This window comes from Dendrobates tinctorius, unplaced genomic scaffold (genome assembly GCF_039654945.1).
Source record: "Dendrobates tinctorius isolate UK_male_01 unplaced genomic scaffold, ASM3965494v1 ptg000124l, whole genome shotgun sequence".
In the NCBI taxonomy this organism is placed as follows: Eukaryota; Metazoa; Chordata; class Amphibia; order Anura; family Dendrobatidae; genus Dendrobates; species Dendrobates tinctorius.
This window is the reverse complement of record NW_027361792.1, coordinates 5,807,435-5,833,823: the sequence shown is the minus strand read 5'-3', so window position 1 is coordinate 5,833,823 and position 26,389 is coordinate 5,807,435. Positions and strand designations below refer to the sequence as shown.

The 26,389-nt window shown below is 49.2% G+C and overlaps 1 protein-coding gene across 1 annotated transcript; it reads right to left on the bottom strand.

The window, feature by feature from the left end:
- LOC141046951 (catalase-like) lies at window positions 1-26,389 on the bottom strand. Its single transcript, XM_073541795.1, has 13 exons — window positions 26,252-26,389; window positions 19,358-19,526; window positions 19,034-19,144; window positions 18,574-18,704; window positions 16,707-16,811; window positions 9,440-9,565; window positions 9,179-9,370; window positions 8,687-8,839; window positions 7,679-7,817; window positions 7,230-7,360; window positions 5,582-5,686; window positions 5,206-5,286; window positions 1-1,338 (listed from the first exon to the last, which is right to left on the bottom strand). The coding sequence occupies exons 1-13, from the start codon at window positions 26,315-26,317 to the stop codon at window positions 1,288-1,290; spliced, it is 1,560 nt and encodes a 519-aa protein (XP_073397896.1). The 5' UTR covers window positions 26,318-26,389; the 3' UTR covers window positions 1-1,287.

Sequence of the window (26,389 nt, the reverse complement as noted above, 5' to 3'; positions counted from 1 at the left end):
AACTGCAGAATTTTTTTATTACATTCAAAATAACCCTGTGTCTGCTTAAAACATATGACTCTTCCATTAACCATCTGTCTGCTGCAAGCATATGACTGCCATTAACCATTCGCCTGTTGCAAGCATATAACTGTGATTAATCATTTGTTTGCTGCTATTGTCTATACATTCTTTGTGTATCCGGCACCCTAGACTCTGCTTCATTCGGTGCTTCCTGCCGTTCTGCATACTGGTTCTCACTGATCCATGTGCCAACCGGCAAGGTCCGACCACTGTTCCGTTGTCTCCAGTCTCCAGTCCTGTTTAGAGAATCCACCTCCCTCATTGAGCCTTAAACAAGAAGGTCACCAAGGGTAGAGTGGAGATAATGTGAGATGATGGGTACTTCCACAAAGTTGTGGTCTCTCCTGTCCAGTAGGGGGAAAGGATCATGTATGTTATGTCACCCAGTGAGGGGGGTGAAGATAGGAAAAGTGCCAGTAGGCTGCAGCACTTGTTGTTGCAGTACCCGATGTCCAGGGTAAAGATGGTACCTAGTAGAAGGCTACGTAGCATCCGGGGCAGGGGAGCAAGTAGATGACATATTGTCCAGTGGGGGCCATGTATATAATCCTTGGGTTTTACAGCAATCCGATCACTGCCAGATTCAATGCAAGTGCATAAAGACACGGAAAATCTGCTGACTGCTCCGTATTGACCAATGGTGGAGAAAAATGAAGCTCTGACCACATACTGTTCTTCTCTGCTGCTCTCGGGCTACTAAATGCTGGCAGAGAACGTCCAGACTCACAGATCTATACAATATGTGGCGAGAACAGAAGTCTCTGCGGCTCCGTGATCTCTGTGTTTCCAGATCGTGTAAATGGAATTAATACTGAAAGGGAATTTAGATTGTGAGCCCCGTCGGGGACAGCGATGATAATGTGTGCAAACTGTAAAGCGCTGCGGAATATGTTAGCGCTATAAAAAAATTAAGATTATTATTATTATTATTATCTTGGGATAATCAGATTTGGGACAATCCCACGAAGGCTGTGATGTCGCCATCTAGTGGCAGACTGTGATTTCACATACTGTAGGATTTCCCGTTCCGCGGACGTCCGGCACAGGGCCAGCTTGTAATCGGTTGGGATCCTTTTAGCCGAACTATTCCAAATCCAGATGAGGTTATAGTGCAGAGTGGGGAGGGGGACAAGTCAAAGTTTTCTTGCTAAAACAAACAGTCTTCCATACTTTTCATGTGATGATATCTGTGGGTATAAGTGTCATGGCGGGGGATGGTGGCGCTTAGTGCAGGGTGACCTTCTGTAGTATCGGGGTCAGATGGGATTGTTCTGCCTAAAGACAAGAGAAAAGGAATACAGCAATAATAGAGTGAGGAAGGGGCAGCTGGGACCCTCACTGTCTGACCGCCCCTCTATATACCACCATGTAACCTGACCGCCCCTCTATATACCACCCTGTCACCTGACCTCCCTCTACATACCACCATGTAACCTGATCGCCCCTCTATATACCACAATATAACCTGACTGCCCCTCTATATACCACCCTGTAACCTGATCGCCCCTCTACATACCACCATGTAACCTGACCGCCCCTCTATATACCACCATGTAACCTGACCGCCCCTCTATATACCACCATAGAGATATACCACCTTGTCACCTGACCTCCCTCTACATACCACCATGTAACCTGACCGCCCCTCTATATACCACCATAGAGATATACCACCTTGTCACCTGACCTCCCTCTACATACCACCATGTAACCTGATCGCCCCTCTATATACCACGATGAAACCTGACCGCCCCTCTATATACCACCCTGTCACCTGACCTCCCTCTACATACCACCATGTAACCTGACCGCCCCTCTATATACCACAATATAACCTGACTGCCCCTCTATATACCAACCTGTAACCTGACCGCCCCTCTATATACCACCCTGTCACCTGACCTCCCTCTACATACCACCATGTAACCTGACCGCCCCTCTATATACCACAATATAACCTGACTGCCCCTCTATATACCAACCTGTAACCTGACCGCCCCTCTATATACCACCCTGTAACCTGACCGCCCCTCTATATACCACCATGTAACCTGATCACCCCTCTATATACCACCCTGTAACCTGACCGCCCCTCTATATACCACCCTGTAACCTGACCGCCCCTCTATATACCACCTTGTAACCTGACCGCCCCTCTATATACCACCATGTAACCTGATCGCCCCTCTATATACCACCATGTAACCTGATCGCCCCTCTATATACCACCCTGTAACCTGACCGCCCCTCTATATACCACCTTGTAACCTGACCGCCCCTCTATATACCACCATGTAACCTGATCGCCCCTCTATATACCACCCTGTAACCTGACCGCCCCTCTATATACCACCTTGTAACCTGACCGCCCCTCTATATACCACCATGTAACCTGACCGCCCCTCTATATACCACAATATAACCTGACTGCCCCTCTATATACCAACCTGTAACCTGACCGCCCCTCTATATACCACCCTGTAACCTGACTGCCTCTCTATATACCACCCTGTAACCTGACCGCCCCTCTATATACCACCATGTAACCTGATCGCCCCTCTATATACCACCATGTAACCTGACCACCCCTCTATATACCACCCTGTAACCTGACCGCCCCTCTATATACCACCCTGTAACCTGACCGCCCCTCTATATACCACCTTGTAACCTGACCGCCCCTCTATATACCACCATGTAACCTGATCGCCCCTCTATATACCACCATGTAACCTGATCGCCCCTCTATATACCACCCTGTAACCTGACCGCCCCTCTATATACCACCTTGTAACCTGACCGCCCCTCTATATACCACCATGTAACCTGAGCGCCCCTCTATATACCACCATGTAACCTGAGCGCCCCTCTATATACCACCATGTAACGTGAGCGCCCCTCTATATACCACCATGTAACGTGAGCGCCCCTCTATATACCACCATGTAACCTGAGCGCCCCTCTATATACCACCATGTAACCTGAGCTCCCCTCTATATACCACCATGTAACCTGAGCGCCCCTCTATATACCACCCTGTAACCTGACCGCTTGTCCATATACCACCATGTAACCTGACCGCCCCTCTATATACCACCTTGTAACCTGACTGCCTCTCTATATACAACCATGTAACCTGAGCGCCCCTCTATATACCACCATGTAACCTGAGCGCCCCTCTATATACCACCATGTAACCTGAGCGCCCCTCTATATACCACCATGTAATGTGAGCGCCCCTCTATATACCACCATGTAACCTGACTGCCCCTCTATATACCACCATGTAATGTGAGCGCCCCTCTATATACCACCCTGTAACCTGACCGCTCGTCTATATACCACCCTGTAACCTGACTGCCTCTCTATATACGACCATGTAACCTGACCGTCCCTCTATATACCACCATGTAACCTGACCACCCCTCTATATACCACCCTGTAACCTGACCGCTCGTCTATATACCACCCTGTAACCTGACTGCCTCTCCATATACCACCCTGTAACCTGACTGCCCCTCTATATACCACCCTGTAACCTGACTGCCCCTCTATATACCACCCTGTAACCTGACCGCTCGTCTATATACCATCCTGTAGCCTGACTGCCCCTCTATATACCACCTTGTAACCTGACTGCCCCTCTATATACCACCTTGTAACCTGACTGCCCCTCTATATACCACCCTGTAACCTGACCGCTCGTCTATATACCACCCTGTAGCCTGACTGCCCCTTTATATACCACCATGTAACCTGACTGCCCCTCTATATACCACCATGTAACCTGACCGCCCCTCTATATACCACCCTGTAACCTGACTGCCCCTCTATATACCACCCTGTAACCTGACTGCCCCTCTATATACCACCCTGTAACCTGACCGCCCCTCTATATACCAACCTGTAACCTGACCGCCCCTCTATATACCACCCTGTAACCTGACTGCCCCTCTATATACGACCATGTAACCTGACCGCCCCTCTATATACCACCCTGTAACCTGACTGCCCCTCTATATACGACCATGTAACCTGACTGCCCCTCTATATACCACCCTGTAACCTGACCGCCCCTCTATATACCACCCTGTAACCTGACCGCCCCTCTATATACCACCCTGTAACCTGACCGCCCCTCTATATACCACCCTGTAACCTGACCGCCCCTCTATATACCAACCTGTAACCTGACCGCCCCTCTATATACCACCCTGTAACCTGACTGCCCCTCTATATACGACCATGTAACCTGACCGCCCCTCTATATACCACCCTGTAACCTGACCACCCCTCTATATACCATCCTGTAACCTGACTGCCCCTCTATATACGACCATGTAACCTGACCACCCCTCTATATACCACCCTGTAACCTGACTGCCCCTCTATATACGACCATGTAACCTGACCGCCCCTCTATATACCACCCTGTAACCTGACCGCCCCTCTATATACCACCATGTAACCTGAGCGCCCCTCTATATACCACCATGTAACCTGAGCGCCCCTCTATATACCACCATGTAACCTGACCGCCCCTCTATATACCACCATGTAACCTGACCGCCCCTCTATATACCACCATGTAACCTGACCGCCCCTCTATATACCACCATGTAACCTGACCGCCCCTCTATATACCACCATGTAACCTGACCGCCCCTCTATATACCACCATGTAACCTGACCGCCCCTCTATATACCACCATGTAACCTTAGCGCCCCTCTATATACCACCATGTAACCTGAGCGCCCCTCTATATACCACCATGTAACCTGAGCGCCCCTCTATATACCACCATGTAACCTGACCGCCCCTCTATATACCACCATGTAACCTGATCGCCCCTCTACATACCACCATGTAACCTGACCGCCCCTCTATACACCACCATGTAACCTGACCGCCCCTCTATATACCACCATGTAACCTGACCGCCCCTCTATATACCACCATGTAACCTGACCGCCCCTCTATATACCACCATGTAACCTGAGCGCCCCTCTATATACCACCATGTAACCTGACCGCCCCTCTATATACCACCATGTAACCTGACCGCCCCTCTATATACCACCATGTAACCTGACCGCCCCTCTATATACCACCATGTAACCTGACCGCCATGTTTTCTTTACCTGCTTGGCAGCTGCCAGTTTGTCCAGTTCCACCAGTACCCTCTTCCCGTACTCCGGGTGCACGTCTGAGAAGTTCTTTACCTGGAAATACAGAATATGGCGACTACTTTGCGGCTCAGTCGGACAACTATAGAAATATCCGTGCTACATGTTTGCAGCAGACGACCATCACTCAGTGCCCACCTGCCATTTTTTTACCATGGTTGGCAGGGGCACAGTTGTGATCCGCTTGGCTGCTTTTTCTTTAGAGAGAAGTTTAAAATCAATTTCCAGGCTCAATAGAGGTTCAGAGTGTTTTTACCTCTCCCCCCTGCTTTACACTGCAGCTCTGCCTGCATAGATTTGCATTGATTGTTGTGCAAGAATTGTAGCTTACCGCTCTCTTCTGAATGAAAAGTTGGGCTCCAGACAAGCTTTCTGCGATGTTCTCACAAAGCCTCTGCCGTTCGTCTTCTAACAGATCGAGGTAGAATTTTCTCACCTGGAAAGAAAACCAGAAGGACTGACCCAAGAGGCTAGAACAGTGGAGCAGGAGATCAACGGCAGCCTCAGGTCTGCACCTCATAGAAAGACCCCTTAAAACACCCCTTTTCCTAAACCCACCTCTTCACATTATCCTTTGATCACCCAAATTGTACAGGACCTTCCCATCCTGTAGTCCTAAGCCTAGTGCTCACTGCAGGTGTACCCGATCCTAGGCCCAGGTCTATGCCCAGTCTTTTCTGCATACCTATGGCCAGTAATCCTTGCAGTCTCGGGCCCGATCCTCTCCGTGGCCTCGATCCTCCCACAATCCCAGGCACACTCCTCCCTACAGCCCTGGTTCTCCCCACGGTCCCAGGCACACTCCTCCCCACATCCCCGGTTCTCCCCACGGCCCCAGGTACGCTCCTCCCCCGCGGTCCCAGGCACGCTCCTCCCCCACGGTCCCAGGCACACTCCTCCCCCGCGGTCCCAGGCACGCTCCTCCCCTGCGGCCCCAGGCACACTCCTCCCCCGCGGTCCCAGGCACGCTCCTCCCCCACGGTCCCAGGCACACTCCTCCCCCGCGGTCCCAGGCACACTCCTCCCCCACGGTCCCAGGCACACTCCTCGCCCGCAGCCCCAGGCACACTCATGCCCCGCGATCCCAGGCATGATCCTCCCCTCGGCCCCAGGCACACTCTTCCCCCACGATCCCAAGCACACTGCTTCCTCCCGGCCTCAGGCACGCTCCTCCCCGCTGCCTCAGGCACACTCCCTCTTGAGGCCCCGGGCACGCTCCTCCTCTGTGGCCCCAGGCACGCTCCTCCTCTGCGGTCCCAGGCACGCTCCTCCCCCTCGCAACCCCGGGCACCCTCCTCCCCCTCGGTCCCAGGCATGCTCCTCCCCCTCACAACCCCAGGCACACTCCTCTCCTCGCGACCCCAGGCACGCTCCTCGCCTTGTGACCCCAGGCATGCTCTTCTCCTCGCGGCCCCAGGCACACTCCTCCCCCCATGGCCCCAGGCACGCTCCTCCACCGCGGCTCCAGGCACGATCCTCCCCCTCGGTTCCAGGCACACTCCTCCCCCTCGCAACTCCAGGCATGCTACTCCCACGCGGCCCCATGCGCGCTCCTCCCCCCGCAGCCCCAGGCACGCTCCTCTCCCGTGGCCTCAGGCACGATCCTCCCCCTTGGTCCCAGGCACGATCCTCCCCCGCGGCCCCAGGACCACTCCTCTCCTGCGGCCCCAGGCACGCTCCTCTCCTCGCGGCCCCAGGCACGCTCCTCCCCCATGGCCCCAGGCACGCTCCTCCCCCATGGCCCCAGGCACGCTCCTCCCCCGCGGCCCCAGGCACTCTCCTCCCCCGCGGCCCCAGGCACGCTCCTCCCCCGCGGCCCCAGGCACGCTCCTCCCCCGCGGCCCCAGGCACGCTCCTCCCCCGCGGCCCCAGGTACGCTCCTCCCCCGCGGCCCCAGGCACGCTCCTCCCCCCGGCCTCAGGCACGCTCCTCCCCCGCGGCCCCAGGCACACTCCCATGGCATCACAAGTAATAATTACCTGAGACACGTTATCGTCTTCCGAATCGTCGTACCTGCCCACATCCCCTTGTACGAAGTATGAGCTCTGCTGGTACTCACGCCTGTCCTGGGGACCCCCATAACTGTTTGGGTAATAGTTTGGAGCATTTCCTTAGTGGAAAATGAAGTCATGAGTTTTAGGCATCAGAATAAATGATAAATTATGTAATCACACGATCACTGATTAAATAACGGGTCATGCAATGTGATACATGGAGGGGGCTCAGGCAGTGCACCCCACTGATTGCTTCCCTCCTCATACCCCAAGAGAACATGCAAAGCTTTCTAGGAAATCCACAGGACAAGTGATAATGGCAGGGGGACACCGATCCCGAGGACCGCCGGAGACGGCCGGGCGCAGGGACCCCTAGTGAGCGGTAAGTGATCACCTGTCCTGAGGGCATATCCTAGTGATGTGCCACCACTTACCTTGATTGTCACCCATTGCCATTAACCCATCACGCTGCATATTGGCGGCTTTAGACATCATCGGGGCGTTTACTGGAATCTGCTTAAAATTCACTCCCAGCCGATACCTTTGAGCATCTGCGTAGGCAAACAAGCGCCCCTGGAATCAAATAGATCAAAAGAGATTAAATTACAATATGTGCATTAAAAGGCGACCTATTAATATTTATTTTTATTACTTAGTGTAAATGCCGCTGTTCTCCTGAATCCGGCGATGTTTTTCTCTCATTCCTGTTCCTCTCCGTTCTTGAGATATGGCCTTGTCTTTCCCTGTGTATAAATCTAGTGTTCTTAGCCAAGTGGGAGTGCACCCTCAAGACGACGCCTACAATACCGCTGAAGACCACACCCGCTTGGCTAACAGACTAGATTTATATACAAGGAAAAAGAGGCCTTATGTCAGGAACAGAGAGGCGCAGAAACAAAAGAAAAACATCACCGGATTCAGGAGAACAGCGGCGTTTACACCAGGAAGAATTGTCTCTTGAGATTTATACCTATATTTTCTGCTCTATTATTTATATTCCTCCACTCTTCAGCTGACAGAAACAGTGAACATTCTGCAACCTTGGACATTTTTGATTAACATAAAATGCATTTATTTGAGTTTAAAAACTCATTTTTGCAGTTGGGCTTCTTTAAAAATTTTGCACCGTTTGGTTTTTACAGGTTCTTTAGTTTTTCTGCACATTCAACTATGACTTGGTTTGCGGTTATCAATCAGGCGAGAGGAGCTCAGAAAAAGGCAGATAAAACATGCAAACTATCCTGCCATACCCTCATCGTGAGCTCGCTGATGGTTTCTCAGTTAACTCTTTCTGCAGCTAGCAATAGACAGTGCAACGCAGAGGATATAGAATGCAAACGGTGCAAAATTGTTAACTAAACCCAATTGCAAAAATGATTTTTTTTTTTCCAAAAATACGTATATTTAAGTAAAAAAGAAAAAAAAAAAAGAAGATCTCTTACATGTAGGACCTTGTCAGGACTGGGCTCTATTCCCGGCACCGTGTTACTTGGCGCGAAGGCGATCTGCTCCACTTCAGCAAAGAAGTTGACTGGATTTCTGTTCAATGTAAACCTTCCTATAGGTATCAACGGGAACTCATCCTCGTACCAAACCTGTAATAACAAAAAATGTGATACAAGAAACTTTGCCAGGTGCTGTAATAAGAAAAAAATCTATCATTGCCGTGTGTGCACAGCTTCTATGGAGACTTATGTGTTGCCATGGTAACAGACTACAAACAAATCATATGTAGTCAGATCCTTTTATCACCTACTTCTTCCATATAAGGGAGAGATCAATGGACCCGGGGAGGGGGAGTAAAGTACATTTTTTATTTTTTTACAATGAACTGCACATATCAAAAAAAGTTTTCAAAAAGGGGACAACCCCTTTAAGGAGTGAACTGGGCAAATTACACAGAATGACCAAAAATGACTCCTGTTCTTTTTTACCTTTGTGACATCGAAAGGGTTGAACGGCATCTTCTTGACTTGTTCCGGGGTCATGACTTGGATGCACAATGTCCAGGATGGGAAGTTGCCCTTATTTATGGCGTCCTGAAGATCGGTATTGGCGTAGTCAGGATTCTTTCCCGCCAGAGCCTTCGCCGTCTCTCTGGGTAGATTTTTCAGCCCCTGGTTAGACTGGAGGGAATACGAGAAGTCGTAAGAAGAGTCTGGCAGATCAAGATGATACGAGCCTCAGATACGCACCACGCACTGGAATTTCGCAAACACGGCCTCCCCCTGGGCGTTCACCAGCTTAAACGCGTGGTTCGAAAATCCGTCCATGTGTCGATATCCATCAGGAATGCCCTTGTCCGAAAATAGGTGGGTGACCTACGTGAAGACAGGATAGGGGGTCATTAACCATCTCCTGCTATCGGAGGGCACGTACAGTATGGAAACCCAGGCACTGGTCATAGAAGATGGTATATGGGCTCGTTAATATTGTGCTACATAATGCCAGCCATGGTGCTCACATAATGCCAGCCATGGGACCCACACACCAGCCATAGTGCCCACATAATGCCAGCCATGGGACCCACACATAAGCCATAGTGCCCACATAATGCCAGCCATGGGACCCACACATCAGCCATAGTGCCCACATAATGCCAGCCATGGGACCCACACATCAGTCATAGTGCCCAAATAATGCCAGCCATGGGACCCACACATCAGCCATAGTGTCCATATAATGCCAGCCATGGGACCCACACATCAGCCATAGTGTCCATATAATGCCAGCCATAGGACCCGTACACCAGCCTTAGTGCCCACATAATGCCAGACATAGGACCCGCACATCAGCCATAGTGCCCACATAATGCCAGCCATGGGACCCACACATCAGCCATAGTGCCCATATAATGCCAGCCATGGGACCCACACATCAGCCATAGTGTCCATATAATGCCAGCCATAGGACCCGTACACCAGCCTTAGTGCCCACATAATGCCAGACATAGGACCCGCACATCAGCCATAGTGCCCACATAATGCCAGCCATGGGACCCGCACATCAACCATAGTGGCCACATACTGCCAACCATGGGACCCACACACCAGCCATGGTGCCCACATAATGCCAGCCATGGGACCCGCACATCAGCCATAGTCCCCATATAATGCCAGCCATGGGACCCACATATCAGCCATAGTGCCCCACATAATGCCAGACATAGGACCCGCACATCAGTCATAGTGCCCATATAATGCCAGCCAAGGGACCCACATATCAGCCATAGTGCCCACATAATGCCAGCCATGGGACCCGCACATCAGCCTTAGTGCCCACATAATGCCAGACAAAGGACCCGCACATCAGCCATAGTGCCCACATAATGCCAGCCATGGGACCCGCACACCAGCCAAGGTACCCACATAATGCCAGCCATGGGACCCGCACATCAGCCATAGTCCCCATATAATGCCAGCCATGGGACCCACATATCAGCCATAGTGCCCACATAATGCCAGACATAGGACCCGCACATCAGCCATAGTGCCCACATAATGCCAGCCATGGTACCCGCACATCAACCATAGTGGCCACATACTGCCAGCCATGGGACCCACACACCAGCCATAGTGCCCTCATAATGCCAGCCATGGGACCCACACACCAGCCATGGTGCCCACATAATGCCAGCCATGGGACCCACACACCAGCCAAGGTACCCACATAATACCAGCCATGGGACCCGCACATCAGCCATAGTCCCCATATAATGCCAGCCATGGGACCCACATATCAGCCATAGTGCCCACATAATGCCAGACATAGGACCCGCACATCAGCCATAGTGCCCACATAATGCCAGCCATGGTACCCGCACATCAACCATAGTGGCCACATACTGCCAGCCATGGGACCCACACATCAGCCATTAGTGCCCACATAATGCCAGCCATGGGACCCACACACCAGCCATGGTGCCCACATAATGGCAGCCATGGGACCCGCACATCAGCCATAGTCCCCATATAATGCCAGTCATGGGACCCACACACCAGCCATAGTGCCCACATAATGCCAGCCATGGGACCCACACATCAGCCATAGTGCCCATATAATGCCAGCCATGGGACCCGCACATCAACCATAGTGGCCACATACTGCCAGCCATGGGACCCACACACCAGCCATGGTGCCCACATAATGCCAGCCATGGGACCCACACACCAGCCACAGTGGCCACATACTGCCAGCCATGGGACCCACACACCAGCCATGGAGCCCACATAATGCTAGACATAGGACCCGCACATCAGCCATAGTCCCCATATAATGCCAGTCATGGGACCCACACACCAGCCATAGTGCCCACATAATGCCAGCCATGGGACCCGCACATCAGCCATAGTGCCCATATAATGCCAGCCATGGGACCCGCACATCAACCATAGTGGCCACATACTGCCAGCCATGGGACCCACACACCAGCCATGGTGCCCACATAATGCCAGCCATGGGACCCACACACCAGCCACAGTGGCCACATACTGCCAGCCATGGGACCCACACACCAGCCATGGTGCCCACATAATGCTAGACATAGGACCCGCACATCAGCCATAGTGCCCACATAATGCCAGCCATGGGACCCGCACATCAACCATAGTGGCCACATACTGCCAGCCATAGGACCCCCACACCAGCCATGGTGCCCACATAATGTCAGCCATGGGACCCGCACACCAGCCATGGTGCCCACATAATACCAGCCATGGGACCCACATATCAGCCATAGTGCCCACATAATGCTAGCCATGGGACCCACACATCAGCCATAGTGCCCATATAATGCCAGCCATGGGACCCACACATCAGCCATTGTGCCCACATAATGCCAGCCATAGGACCCGCACACCAGCCTTAGTGCCCACATAATGCCAGACATAGGACCTGCACATCAGCCATGGTGCCCACATAATGCCAGCCATGGGACCCACACACCAGCCAAGGTACCCACATAATACCAGCCATGGGACCCGCACATCAGCCATAGTCCCCATATAATGCCAGCCATGGGACCCACATATCAGCCATAGTGCCCACATAATGCCAGACATAGGACCCGCACATCAGCCATAGTGCCCACATAATGCCAGCCATGGTACCCGCACATCAACCATAGTGGCCACATACTGCCAGCCATGGGACCCACACATCAGCCATTAGTGCCCACATAATGCCAGCCATGGGACCCACACACCAGCCATGGTGCCCACATAATGGCAGCCATGGGACCCGCACATCAGCCATAGTCCCCATATAATGCCAGTCATGGGACCCACACACCAGCCATAGTGCCCACATAATGCCAGCCATGGGACCCACACATCAGCCATAGTGCCCATATAATGCCAGCCATGGGACCCGCACATCAACCATAGTGGCCACATACTGCCAGCCATGGGACCCACACACCAGCCATGGTGCCCACATAATGCCAGCCATGGGACCCACACACCAGCCACAGTGGCCACATACTGCCAGCCATGGGACCCACACACCAGCCATGGAGCCCACATAATGCTAGACATAGGACCCGCACATCAGCCATAGTCCCCATATAATGCCAGTCATGTGACCCACACACCAGCCATAGTGCCCACATAATGCCAGCCATGGGACCCGCACATCAGCCATAGTGCCCATATAATGCCAGCCATGGGACCCGCACATCAACCATAGTGGCCACATACTGCCAGCCATGGGACCCACACACCAGCCATGGTGCCCACATAATGCCAGCCATGGGACCCACACACCAGCCACAGTGGCCACATACTGCTAGCCATGGGACCCACACACCAGCCATGGTGCCCACATAATGCTAGACATAGGACCCGCACATCAGCCATAGTGCCCACATAATGCCAGCCATGGGACCCGCACATCAACCATAGTGGCCACATACTGCCAGCCATAGGACCCCCACACCAGCCATGGTGCCCACATAATGTCAGCCATGGGACCCGAACACCAGCCATGGTGCCCACATAATGCCAGCCATGGGACCCACATATCAGCCATAGTGCCCACATAATGCTAGCCATGGGACCCACACATCAGCCATAGTGCCCATATAATGCCAGCCATGGGACCCACACATCAGCCATTGTGCCCACATAATGCCAGCCATAGGACCCGCACACCAGCCTTAGTGCCCACATAATGCCAGACATAGGACCTGCACATCAGCCATGGTGCCCACATAATGCCAGCCATGGGACCCGCACATCAACCATAGTGGCCACATACTGCCAGCCATGGGACCCACACATCAGCCATAGTGCCCACATAATCCCAGCCTTGGGACCCACACATCAGTCATAGTGCTCACATAATGCCAGCCATAGTTGCCACATAATGCTAGCCATGGGACCCACACATCAGCCATAGTGCCCACATAATGCCAGCCATGGGACCCACACATCAGCAAAAGTACCCACATAGTGCCAGCCATGGGACCCGCACATCAGTCATAGTGCCCACATAATGCCAGCCATGGGACCCACACATCAGCCATAGTTCCCATATAATGCCAAACATGGGACCAGCACCTCAGCCATAGTGCCCTCATACTGCTAGCCATGGGACCCACACATCAACCATAGTGGCCACATAATGCCAGCCATGGGACCCACACATCAGTCATAGTGCCCACATAATGCCAGCCATGGGACCAGCACATCAGCTATAGTGCCCACAAAATGCCAGCCATGGGACCAGCACATCAGCTATAGTGCCCACATAATGCCAGCCATGGGACCCGCACACCAGCCATAGTGCCCACATAATGCTAGCCATGGGACCCACACATCAGCCATAGTGCCCACATAATGCCAGCCATGGGACCCGCACATCAGCTATAGTGCCCACATAATGCCAGCCATAGGACCCACACATCAGTCATAGTGCCCACATAATGCCAGCCATGGGACCCACACATCAGCCATAGTGCCTATATAATGCCAGCCATGGTACCCGCACACCAGCCATAGTGCCCACATAATGCCAGCCATGGGACCCACACATCAGCCATAGTGCCCACATAATGCCAGCCATGGGACCCACACATCAGCCATTGTGCCCACATAATGCCAGCCATGGTACCCGCACACCAGCCATAGTGCCCACATAATGCCAGCCATGGGACCCGCACATCAGCCATGGTGCCCACATAATGCCAGCCATGGGACCCACACACCAGCCATGGTGCCCACATAATGCCAGTCATGGGACCCGCACATCAACCATAGTGCCCACATAATGCCAGCCATGGTACCCGCACACCAGCCATAGTGCCCACATAATGCCAGCCATGGGACCCGCACACCAGCCATAGTGCCCACATAACACAAGCCATGGAACCCGCACATCAGCTATAGTGCCACATAGTGCTAGCCATGGTACCAAAACAATACCAGCCACGATGCCTTCATAATACAAGCCATAATGCCTGCATAATAATACTAATCATAGTGCCCACATAACACTAGCCATAATACTAATTATAGTGCCCCTTTAATGCTATCCATGGAGCCCATATGATACCAGCCATGGTGCCCACCTACCAGCCAGAATACTAATAGTAAACCCCACACAGCACCACATGATTGCAGCCACAGTGACCACATAATCATAGGTGTAGTGTTCACACCAGACATAATGCCCACTTATAGCATTGAGCGCACATAATTCATGGCGCCCATATTTTATGCCCTCGTTACAGAGAACACATGATGATAATCATAGAGACTATCTAATATATAAAGCTCAAGTGTGTGTATGTATGTATATACTGTATGTATGTGTGTATGTCTGGGATTGGCATCCGCACCGTCGCAGCTACAGCCATAAAATTTGGCACAGTCACACGTCTGGTCCCCGAGAGCATCCTAAGCTATGTTGTGAGGCGAAATTTTAACACCGCGCGTTCCAATTCACCAAACAATTTTGCCCCTATCTACATAATGGGGAAAAAGTGTGTGTGTCTCAAGCCCCGCCCCTCATTATGATGTCATAATGGTTGCCATGGCGACGCTGATGTCATCATAGGTTGCAAGCCCCGCCGCTCATTATGATGTCATAATGGTTGACTATGGGATGGAGGATGTGTGATGGGTATATGGGCACGGGACTATGGGATGGAGGATATGTATGATGGGTATATGGGCACGGACTACGGGATGGAGGATATGTATGATGGGTATATGGGCATGGGACTATGAGATGAAGGATGTGTGATGGGTATATGGGCACTCGACTATGGGATGGAGGATATGTATGATGGGTATATGGGCACGGGACTATGGGATGGAGGATATGTATGATGGGTATATGGGCATGGGACTATGAGATGAAGGATGTGTGATGGGTATATGGGCACTCGACTATGGGATGGAGGATATGTATGATGGGTATATGGGCACGGGACTATGGGATGGAGGATATGTATGATGGGTATATGGGCATGGGACTATGAGATGAAGGATATGTATGATGGGTATATGGGCACGGGACTATGGGATGGAGGATATGTATGATGGGTATATGGGCATGGGACTATGGGATGGAGGATATGTATGATGGGTATATGGGCACGGACTACGGGATGGAGGATATGTATGATGGGTATATGGGCATGGGACTATGAGATGAAGGATGTGTGATGGGTATATGGGCACTCGACTATGGGATGGAGGATATGTATGATGGGTATATGGGCACGGACTACGGGATGGAGGATATGCATGATGGGTATATGGGCACGGGACTATGAGATGAAGGATGTGTGATGGGTATATGGGCACTGGACTATGGGATGGAGGATATGTATGATGGGTATATGGGCACGGGACTATGGGATGGAGGATATGTATGATGGGTATATGGGCATGGGACTATGAGATGAAGGATGTGTGATGGGTATATGGGCACTCGACTATGGGATGGAGGATATGTATGATGGGTATATGGGCACGGGACTATGGGATGGAGGATATGTATGATGGGTATATGGGCATGGGACTATGGGATGGAGGATGTGTGATGGGTATATGGGCACTCGACTTTGGGATGGAGGATATGTATGATGGGTATATGGGCATGGGACTATGGGATGGAGGATGTGTGATGGGTATATGGGCACGGGACTATGGGATGGAGGATAATTATAATTTGCTATAACTAACCACAGTTAGTTACTATGCCCAGGCAGCGCTGGGCTCTTCAGCTAGTATGATATAAGCAGCTATCGTGTCCCATAATACCAAATAATTACATTTTCTACATGGTTGTCCTCCCAATAGGGCTTCAACTAAATGAATCAGTAGCCGCCATTAGAAAGTGCTGCGATCAGACTCCACTGTGGCCTCATCCACGTGCACCCACTACTGGATCAGGTCAGTGAGCGGCTGAGGACAAACGAAAACCTCACAATGAGCAACGTATGACGTCTGGTACCTCGTGTAGGGTTTCAGGACGCAGGCTCAAGAAATCCCACAGCATGTTTGGGTCTTTACGATGAGTCTGAGGGTGCCTCCTCTGAGCGTGGGAAAGGGATGGAAACTACAAGAGAAAGGGTTATGAGGGAGACAAATCCAGAAGAAACTCCATGATGAGTATCCTGCATGACTAGTGAGAGAAGACAACATATTGTGGATCCTCTTACTACAGATGTATATAGGGCACACCAAAATCCAAACATTGATTTCAGATGTCCTCTCTAAAATGTCCCATCCAAGATGTCCTACAACCAGCTTTGGGCCACGTTCTCCAGTGTTGAGGTTCTTACGTGTCCTGATACCACAATAAATTGGATGAATGAACCATGAGTTCCCATACATGAAAGTCTTTGGTCAAACATGATGTAGACTATAGGCCCTGGTGGCCACGCCAACACACACATTCGCTTGGACTTGGGGGAGAAGAGAGGCAACAGCTCACGTCCACTGGAAAACAAAAGGAACTGTCATGACAAAATTCAATCTGCCCAAGCCTTTTTTTTTGCCAACAAGACCAAACTAATATTAAAATGGCCATCCAATATACACACTGGAAGGCTGACCAGCCCTGTGGATTTTACTCGATATACCGGAGGCTTCCAGAAGAAAGGGAGACCTTCCAGGCAAGTCTCCCCAGAGCGGGACAACTCTCCTAGACTATACCGGAGACTCCCAGAAGAAAGGGAGACCATCCAGATAAGTCTCCCTGGAGCTGGCCAACTTTTCTAGACTATACCGGAGACTTCCAGAAGAAAGGGAGACCTTCCAGGCAAGTCTCCCCAGAGCGGGACAACTCTCCTAGACTATACCAGAGACTCCCAGAAGAAAGGGAGACCATCCAGTTAAGTCTCCCTGGAGCTGGCCAACTTTTCTACACTATACCGGAGACTTCCAGAAGAAAGGGAGACCTCCCAGGCAAGTCTCCCCAGAGCGGGACAACTCTCCTAGACTATACCGAAGACTCCCAGAAGAAAGGGAAACCATCCAGGGAAGTCTCCCCGGAGCAGGACAACTCTTCTAGACTATATCAGAGACTCCCATAAGAAAGGGAGATCTTCCAGACAAGTCTTCCCAGAGCTGGACAACTTTTCTAGACTACATCGGAGATTCCCAGAAGAAAGGGAGACCTTCCAGCAAGTCTCCCTGGAGCTGGATAACTCTTATAGACTATACTAGAGACTCAGAGAAGAAAAGGGAGATATTCCAAGGAAGTCTACCAGGAGAAGGACAACTCTTGTAAACTATATCAGAGACCCCCAGAAGAAAGTCTCCCATGGCTGGAGAACTTTTCTATACTACTGTATACCAAAGACTTTGAGAAGTAGGAGAGACCTTCCAGGAAAGCCTCCCGGCAGCTACATAAACCGCCTCAGAGGCCAGGACCCCGAAGGATTTCTTCTCTTCATGACACAGAGGCCTGGCACAGAGACAAATGTTGAGAGGGCAGATGAAGAGAATGGCCTAAAAAGGAGCATGGTCTCCAAAAGTTAGGGTGTTTATAGAAAACATTTTGTCGGCGTGCAAAGCCTTCAAAAATAGTTCAGAAAAGTTGGCAAGTAAGTTGGCCCATACAATAAAAACAAAGGAGACATATCAGTGTCCCTATAACAGAACAGCAGAGAGTAGGGCTCATTATCTCAAAAAAGGCTGCCACACCATATAAATGTACTGTCCCCAGGGGCCACAGGTCAAACGCCAAAATGGGCCACATGTCTACCAGTTGGGTACTCCTGCTCTGAACCAACCCAAAAAAGTGCACGGCAAGGAGTGAGGGGCCTTAAATGAGTGAGATGACAAGATGTAATAGAGGGGGAGTCCATACTGACCAGGATGGGGTCTCTTATGAAGAATATTGGGGTGTTATTCCCAACAAAATCCCAGTTTCCTTGTTGCGTGTAGAATTTTACAGCGAATCCGCGAGGATCTCTAACAAGTTCTGACGTCCCCGTTTCTCCAGCTGCGGAAATAATCATTAAAAACATGTTAAAGACGCACGAGAGCAGTGCAGGGGATGTCTCATTGCTCCTAGCATCAAACTCAGAAGATAGGATTTGCATTTGTAGCTCACAGGAGCCACGTGGGCCGTCATGTGGACTGTCCTATCTTGGGGTTTCCTTCTCGCGTGAATTCCCAGGACTTTCTATCTCAATTTTCCAGGCAGAAAATCTGTTGCAACTTACCGTAGCGGCAATGTGTATGAGAGCAATCATCATTTCTGCCACTTGTTACAGTAGGAAGTACAGCTCCGGAGCACAAAATGCTGCTCTCACAAAGCTTAGAACTTACTGGTAGTAGAGAAGCGGACAGCTACCGGCGTCTTCTTCCCAACGTACTGGAACAATTGGGCTTTGCAATACTTGGTGATATCATGAGTGACCTCGAAGTAACCGAACGCTCCTGAAATATAAAAACGTAGTAGAGTAATGCGGGGGGGCTCCTTATTACCGCACCCCCCCCATAAAATCTGTCTGATAAGAGTAAAACCAAAGATATCCGATATCCGCACATAGCAGGTAAGATGCAAACACCTAAAAATGGTATTAAAAAAAGTAAATAAATATACATTCCCAATTTCCTTTATTATCACACCGTCCTGCCGGACGTTCTTACCGGCGCCACGAGCGTGCACCACCCTCTCTGGAATACGCTCCCGGACAAAGTGAGACATTTCTTCAATGAATATTGCATCCTGGAGGAGGACTGGCCCTCGGGGGCCCGCGGTCAATGAACTGGTCTTGTTTCCGATGGGGTCTCCATTGGCCGTGGTCATCAGCTCGGGCTATAGAGAGAGCGAGAGTAGAAAAATGGACATTTCCAAAGCAAGTCATCAAAGTCTGAATACTGTCCATGATGGGAAATTGTGAACCCACCACCATGATGTCACTATGGATGTCACAACACAATCAAGCAAAGGGGAGGTATGAAACATGATGTTCGAGAGGGCGGAACAGAGTGCGAGCCCTTGGCCACGATTAACACTAAGGCCATCGATGACGTAATCTGGAAAACCCCGTTAAGGCGTCCACACACCGAAGAATGAATGTTAGTGACACAACTAGTAAAAACAATCATCCACAATTATCTCTGGGTGTTTGCTACTAAAATGAATAGAATATTTAACAACCAGACCTATGAGAACAATGTGGGACAAGCCCTTCAGGAAGCAGCATATACTGTATATATACAGTATATATATTTTTTTGTTTTTGTCTCTGTGCATTCTGGCACTCATCACTTTATTTTTGTAGCTTTTCTCTGACGTCGCTGTCTGAGGTTTTGTTTTTGCATTTCTGGAATTATTATTATTGTTATGTAAAAAAAAAAAAAAAAAATTTTCAAAAAATTGTATCGTTTTTTCATGCAGAATATGTAAAAAAATTAAATTTAGCTTTTTTCAATTTTTTATTTTTGAACAGTTTTACTAATTTTATGCTTTAAAAATGTTACAGGTAGTAAGGATTAATAGGATATATAAGGGGTAGTTAGTTGCTTTTTATAATTTAAAAATAATCATATTTATTCTTTATTTTTTGTCTGAGGTTTTTTTCCTAAATATCTTTATGAGGATTTACTGCACTTCTAAAGGGAATCTGTCATCAGAAAGTGACCCATTATTTAAATCATAAATATTTTGTACTGAAGACTTCCTACAAGAGGAGGAGGAGGTGAGCTGTGACATCACCTATTGTGAATGGTGGATCCTGTGTTATCTACTGTATATACAGGTGTTACCAATCATTGTACAGGAGGAAGAGGTGAGCTGTGACATCACCTATTGTGTATGGTGGATCCTGTGTTATCTACTGTATATAGAGGTGTTATCAATCATTGTACAGGAGGAGGAGGTGTGCTGTGATATCACCTACTGTGTATGGTGGATCCTGGGTTATCTACTGTATATAGAGGTGTTATCAGTTATTGTACAGGAGGAGGAGGTGAGCTGTGATATTGGGTCCCCCTCCCAGGGCCGTGGGGTACTCGGTACCGGGCCCGATGAGCTTCAATGGGGGATGTCACGGCAGCTGGGACCCGGCCCATGGCCCTGGGCGCCCATTGTAAAAGGGGGAATGTTCAGTGTGCTTATGATGATTAGAATGAATGAGTCGTGACGCCACCTGTGGTGTTCGGCAATGAAGGTGTTAAGCCGACGCTGCAGATAGATCCTCTGGGACAGATGGTGTGGTGCAGCAGTGATGTTATAGCCCTCCACAGGCAGGGCTGTAGTCCCAGGGCAGAGTAGGTGAAGTGACACTTAGATGGTGTAGTGTCGGGCACAGGGGATGTAGCAGTGCCGGGCAGGTTGACACAGGAATAAGTGGAGGACACCAGGGCATGTAGCTCCAAAACTTAACTCACAGTCTATTGTGGCACAAGAGCCCGCATCCGTGCCGTGTCCTCCAGGTCAGGAGCTCAGCCAACCTCCAGGCAAGATGAAGTGATCCTTTCCAACACTCCGCCAACATATGTGCCTTTAGTGAAGTAGTTCTCAGTACTGAGTTACACTGGAGTGCCTCCTGTCAGATGTTCCCATGAACTCTACTTGTACGGCAGACAGCTGTAGCCTGCTTCGGGGGCTCCTTACTACCTAGTCCCGGCTCACTAAAGATGCTGTTGTGCCCCCAAGTCTTGTGTGGGAATAAAGTGGTGACAACTTCTATTCCTCCGGTGGCTCCTGCAGGACCATTAGTATCCATACAACCTCGGGGACCGGACCCCGGCCATGCGCTGTGAACTTGGGAAGGGTTCTCCTCTAACCCTAATCCTTAGTTCTCTTCTTCTCCTCACGTTCCGTACTAATCCTTCCTTCTTATGGAGAGTCAGGCTTTCTATCAAAGTTCCTTTCCTGTGCCAGCGGACCCAGGTCACTGAGGTCGGCTGCAGCACTTCCTTCATCCATCCCACTCAGGGGATCTTCTCTCACAGACTGACCTCGTCAGACTCCTGTGACAAACTGACTGAATCCTAAACTCCACCCGCCTCCCAGCACGCTTTGTGTTCCAAGCAGGGAGCCACCAAGGGTGCTCTGCTACACTACTATGTTGTGTGGGGTGCGAGTGTTGGAGTGTGGTCAGGAGTCTCCACCTTACCTGGATGGTGGGGCACCACACCTCAGGAGGAGGTGCAGTACCTCTGTGGCGACTGAACCCTCAGGGGCGCCACAATATCACCTATTGTGATCACCCTCATGATCAGTAAGTACTGGCTCCCAGTGCCACTTAGGCCTGTTTCACATTTCCGTTTTTTGACGTCAGTCAAAATCCACCAGTTTTAGAAAAAAATGGATCCGCCCCTTTTTTGTCGGATCCGCTTTTTACCCCCATAGACTCTCTCTTTCTCTCTCTCTCTTTTTCCAGGCCGCGGTTGCTTTAAATTTCACGACTTGCCAACTGCAACGGATCCGCCAACAAAACGAATCCATCACGGAAACGGATCCGTTTTTAACAGCTCTGGCGGATTTCGACAGACAGGAAATGACGGAAATGTGAAACAGGCCTTAGATATCTCCGGTTTTATCATAATTAAACCTAGTTATGTCATGAAAAGCTGAAGATCATGAAAAATTTAAGCGCAAAATATATAATAAACTTGCAGTACTGTCCATTATACAATGATTAATCTTTGCACCTGGTATTCCGAGATGCCGCGTCTATGAGACCTTCCATATAAAACAATAATATATAAATGAACCTAATATAAATACTTATCTGCTGCATCATTACATTTACCCTGGAGGGATTTTCTAGGAATCATGGGTGAGGCCATAAATGTCTCCGAACATTGCAAAGTGCTGAAAATCATTCTAATTAATGGTTGGCTGGCTGCTCCCTATTATTGTGGCCAACACATTAACACTTCAAAAGCAAAAATTGTTCATAAAAATGGATTATAAAAATATTAAATCAAAAATATTAATTTAAGAGTATATTCAGAACATGATGAATACATAATGACACTACAATATATGACCATACTAAGTCACTGCCCTCTTAGAATATACACTATGGACAAAACTATTGGGCCTCACTTCTTGATTACTGAATTTTGGTTTCTCAATTAGTCCCATCATATCATCTGACACCATTGCCCATAGTTTATTGCCACCAACCAAATTACTCCCGGTGTATAACATCCTTCCCCCCTCTCTGGTGTATAACCTCCGGCACCTCACTCCGGTATATAACCTCCGGCCCCTCACATGCCGCCTGCCTTTACTACCATGATGTGACAGACAGAGCGGCCGGTGGTGCAGATCTCACTGATGCCAGCGCGGTCCTGTAACAGGGGCGACCGGGGTAACAAGTCCGTCCATGACATTTCTTCCTCCTGGATCTTTTTCCATCACCTGTGAGTGATATTACTGAGAAGTGGAAGGAACTGCAGCAACTCAGCCATGAAGGGGAGACCCCGTAACGTTACAGAGCGGGGGGCTGAGTGCTGAGGGCAGAAAAGTCACCACTGCTCTGCTGATCCCATAACTGCAGAGTCCAGACCTCCTCTGGTATCAGCACAAACACTGCGCCCCCGCCGGGAGCATCATGGCATAGCAGTTACATGCAGCCGTACATCACCAAGCACAATGCTGAGCGTCGGATGGAGTGGTGTAAAGCCGCCACCACTGGACTCTGGAGGAGACGAGTTCTGTGCAGTGATGGATCGCACTTCTCTGTCTGCGTCTGATGGATGAGTCTGGGTTTGGTGACTCCAGGAGGACGTTACCCCCTGACTGCATTGTGCCCCCTGTACAGATGGTGGAGGGGGATAATGCTATGGGCTGTTATCAGGGGGCGGCCTCGGACCCTCAGTTCCAGTGATGGGAAATCTCAATCTCCAGCACAAGACATTGTGGACAATTGTAGCTTTGTGGGAACAGTTTTGGGAAGACCCTTATCTGCCCCCCATGACTGTGCCCAGTGTACAAGGTTTCGGGTGAGTTTGGTGGAAAACATGAGCGGCCGCACAGAGCCCGGACTTCATGGAGATTGTGATCCCGGTCCTCTCGTCCAACATCGGGATGTGACCTCACAATTGATCTTCTGGATGAAGAAACAAAAATTCCCACAGATTCCTCCAACATCTTGTAGAACTCCTTCCCAGAAGAACAGGAACCGTCATATATCTGCAGAGAGGCGACTCCATAATAAAGTCTATGGGTGTAGAATAGGAGGTCAGGAAACGTTCTGGAGGGGGCACATACTTTGCTCCTTGTCGTGTGTCTTCCCATGAATGTTTTACCTAGAGCATCCTGAATGTTGATCAGAAGCAATTTTTCCCATCTACAACCATCATTATTAATATCATATTATCTTATAAATATAGTGGTTTCGGCACCAGATGAGGGTAAGCGGAGCCGGCCGTTGCGTCGGCTATAGGGCCGGGATGTATATCGCACTCGTCAGATATGTTATACTAGTAGTAATTAAATGTTTCCAAACACAAAGAAAATATTTTTTGAGCATGACAACATAATGGATCAGACAGATGCAGAGTGATGACATTGCCCTGTAATTACACGGCGGTCCGGTCCGTATACAGCACGTTCTATTTGCAGAGGGAATTATTCATTGCCCAGTCATGGCGGCAGATCTAGGTCTATGATGTCAGAAATGGAGATAATTGCTGGCATGAATTAGTGGGACCTCAAACTCTGGAGGTCTTCACTACCAGCCCTACCCTATGGCTATGCAGTGATCCTATCCGCCCATGCAGTGCACTCATTTAAATCCCTGCTCATTCTTGGCTTAGAAGTCCAGTGGATGGTCCTATCGGTGGTGATCAGCCCGCCCAGTGTGGGGTGGGTCACGAATTAGGACCGCCCACTGGACCTCTCAACAAGCAGGGAAATATATAAGTAAAATACGAGTTCTACTGAAGATTTTCCTGGAAAACTATATAACTGCTCAGCTCCTCCTGCTCTGTAACATGTTCATACAGATCTGATTTCTTGCTCAATGTGACAAGTTTCCTTTAAATTACTAGTTTGGTTCTAGAGCACTTAGCGACATATAAATCCAACCTAAGATCCGAGAAGTATCAGCGCTAAATTATTTTATTGTAATATCAAACTACATAATCCATAACCTTGAACCCACACAATACTCTCAGAGATACAACTACCAATAACCGAGAAGACCTGTTGGTCTAAATTCAGCCACCAGTAGAGACTAGCCACTAATTGGTTCCTTTAAATAAAACAATAACTAGTAATATTATATATAGTTAAATCTCACTAAAAGACCAGATAGATGGATATCAATTCCATTATATCTTACATACAGCAACCTTCTTCCCTGGAAGACCACCTCTCCACTGCCATGGAGGACAACTGCAAAATCCAGGTACTTTATGATAAGGATTCCAAAAAAGATCTTGGTGTAAATGTCTCATAGAGGAGGTTCAGTATGGATCATATTCCATAATATATCATCAAAATATCTGGTCTAGATCATTGGTGATCATCTCATAGAGAAGGACCTATATGGATTTAGATTCAAAGATGTATCATCGAAAGTTCAGGTACAGATCAGTGGTGGTCATCTCAAAGAAGAGGTTCAGCATGGATGAGATTCCTAAATATATCCTCAGAAGATCAAGTCAAGATTGGTAATTAATGATCATCTCATATAAGAGGTCCATTATGTATAGGGATATCAAGATCAGATGTACTATTGAAAGATCAGGTTTAGGTCATAGGTGGTCATCTCATGGAAAAGGTCCAATATGGCTATGGATTCCAAGATGTATCATTGAAAGATCAGGTCTAGATCAGTGGTGGTCATCTTAAAAAAAAACTGCAGTAGGGATAGGATTTCAAAATATATCATCAAAACATCCGGACTAGATCGTGTTGGTCATCTCATAGAAGAGGTCCAGTATGAATGGGATTCCAAAATATATCATTGAAAGATCTTGTTTAGATCAGAGGTGGTCAACTCATTGAACAGGTCTAGTATGAATAGAAATTCCAAAAAATATCATAAAAAAATCTTGTCTTGAGAAGAGATCGTCATTTCATATACTGTAAGAGGTCCAGTATGGATAGGGACTCCAACATGTATCATCAAAAGTTCTGGTCTTGATCTGGGGTGGTCATCTCATCTAACAGAATAGTTCCAGTATGGATAGGATAACATCAAAAAATCTGGTCTAGATCAGAGGTTGTCATCTCATCTAACTGAAGACTTCCAGCATGGATGGAGACTGCTAAAGGTAACATCGAAAGATCTAGTCTAGATCAGGGGTGGTCATCTTATCTAACTGAAGACTTCCAGTATGGATAGGATAATATTGAAACATCTGGTCTAGACCAGGGGTGGTCATCTCATTAGAGGACCAGTATGGATAGGGATTCCAACACATATCATCGAAAGATCTGGTCTAGATCAGAGACAGCCATTTTGAGGGTGGTCTTTTGGAGAGGTTTCATAAAAAGCAGTTCACTCTCCCGTAAAAAAAAATACTCCTAACATACGGTTTAAAAAAAAAATAGTGAATGAACATGATTACCTGAGCACCTTGGGCTTCTTTCCCAGACTTCTGGAACTGAGCACTGTACAGACATCGTCCAGCCATGATGACAAATGTGTGTTCTTTGAAGTTAATGAGCGTGACATATATATAGTACTGGCGCCACGTACACCTCCC

Excerpts from the sequence above, each read along its gene's own strand:
- LOC141046951 (XM_073541795.1), bottom strand. The coding sequence starts at position 26,317 with ATGGCTGGACGATGTCTGTACAGTGCTCAGTTCCAGAAGTCTGGGAAA. Across the intron at positions 9,566-16,706 it reads GTCCTGAAACCCTACACGAG|GTCACCCACCTATTTTCGGA; the intron begins GTACCAGACGTC and ends GTCTTCACGTAG. Across the intron at positions 1,339-5,205 it reads AACTGGCAGCTGCCAAGCAG|GCAGAACAATCCCATCTGAC; the intron begins GTAAAGAAAACA and ends TCTTGTCTTTAG.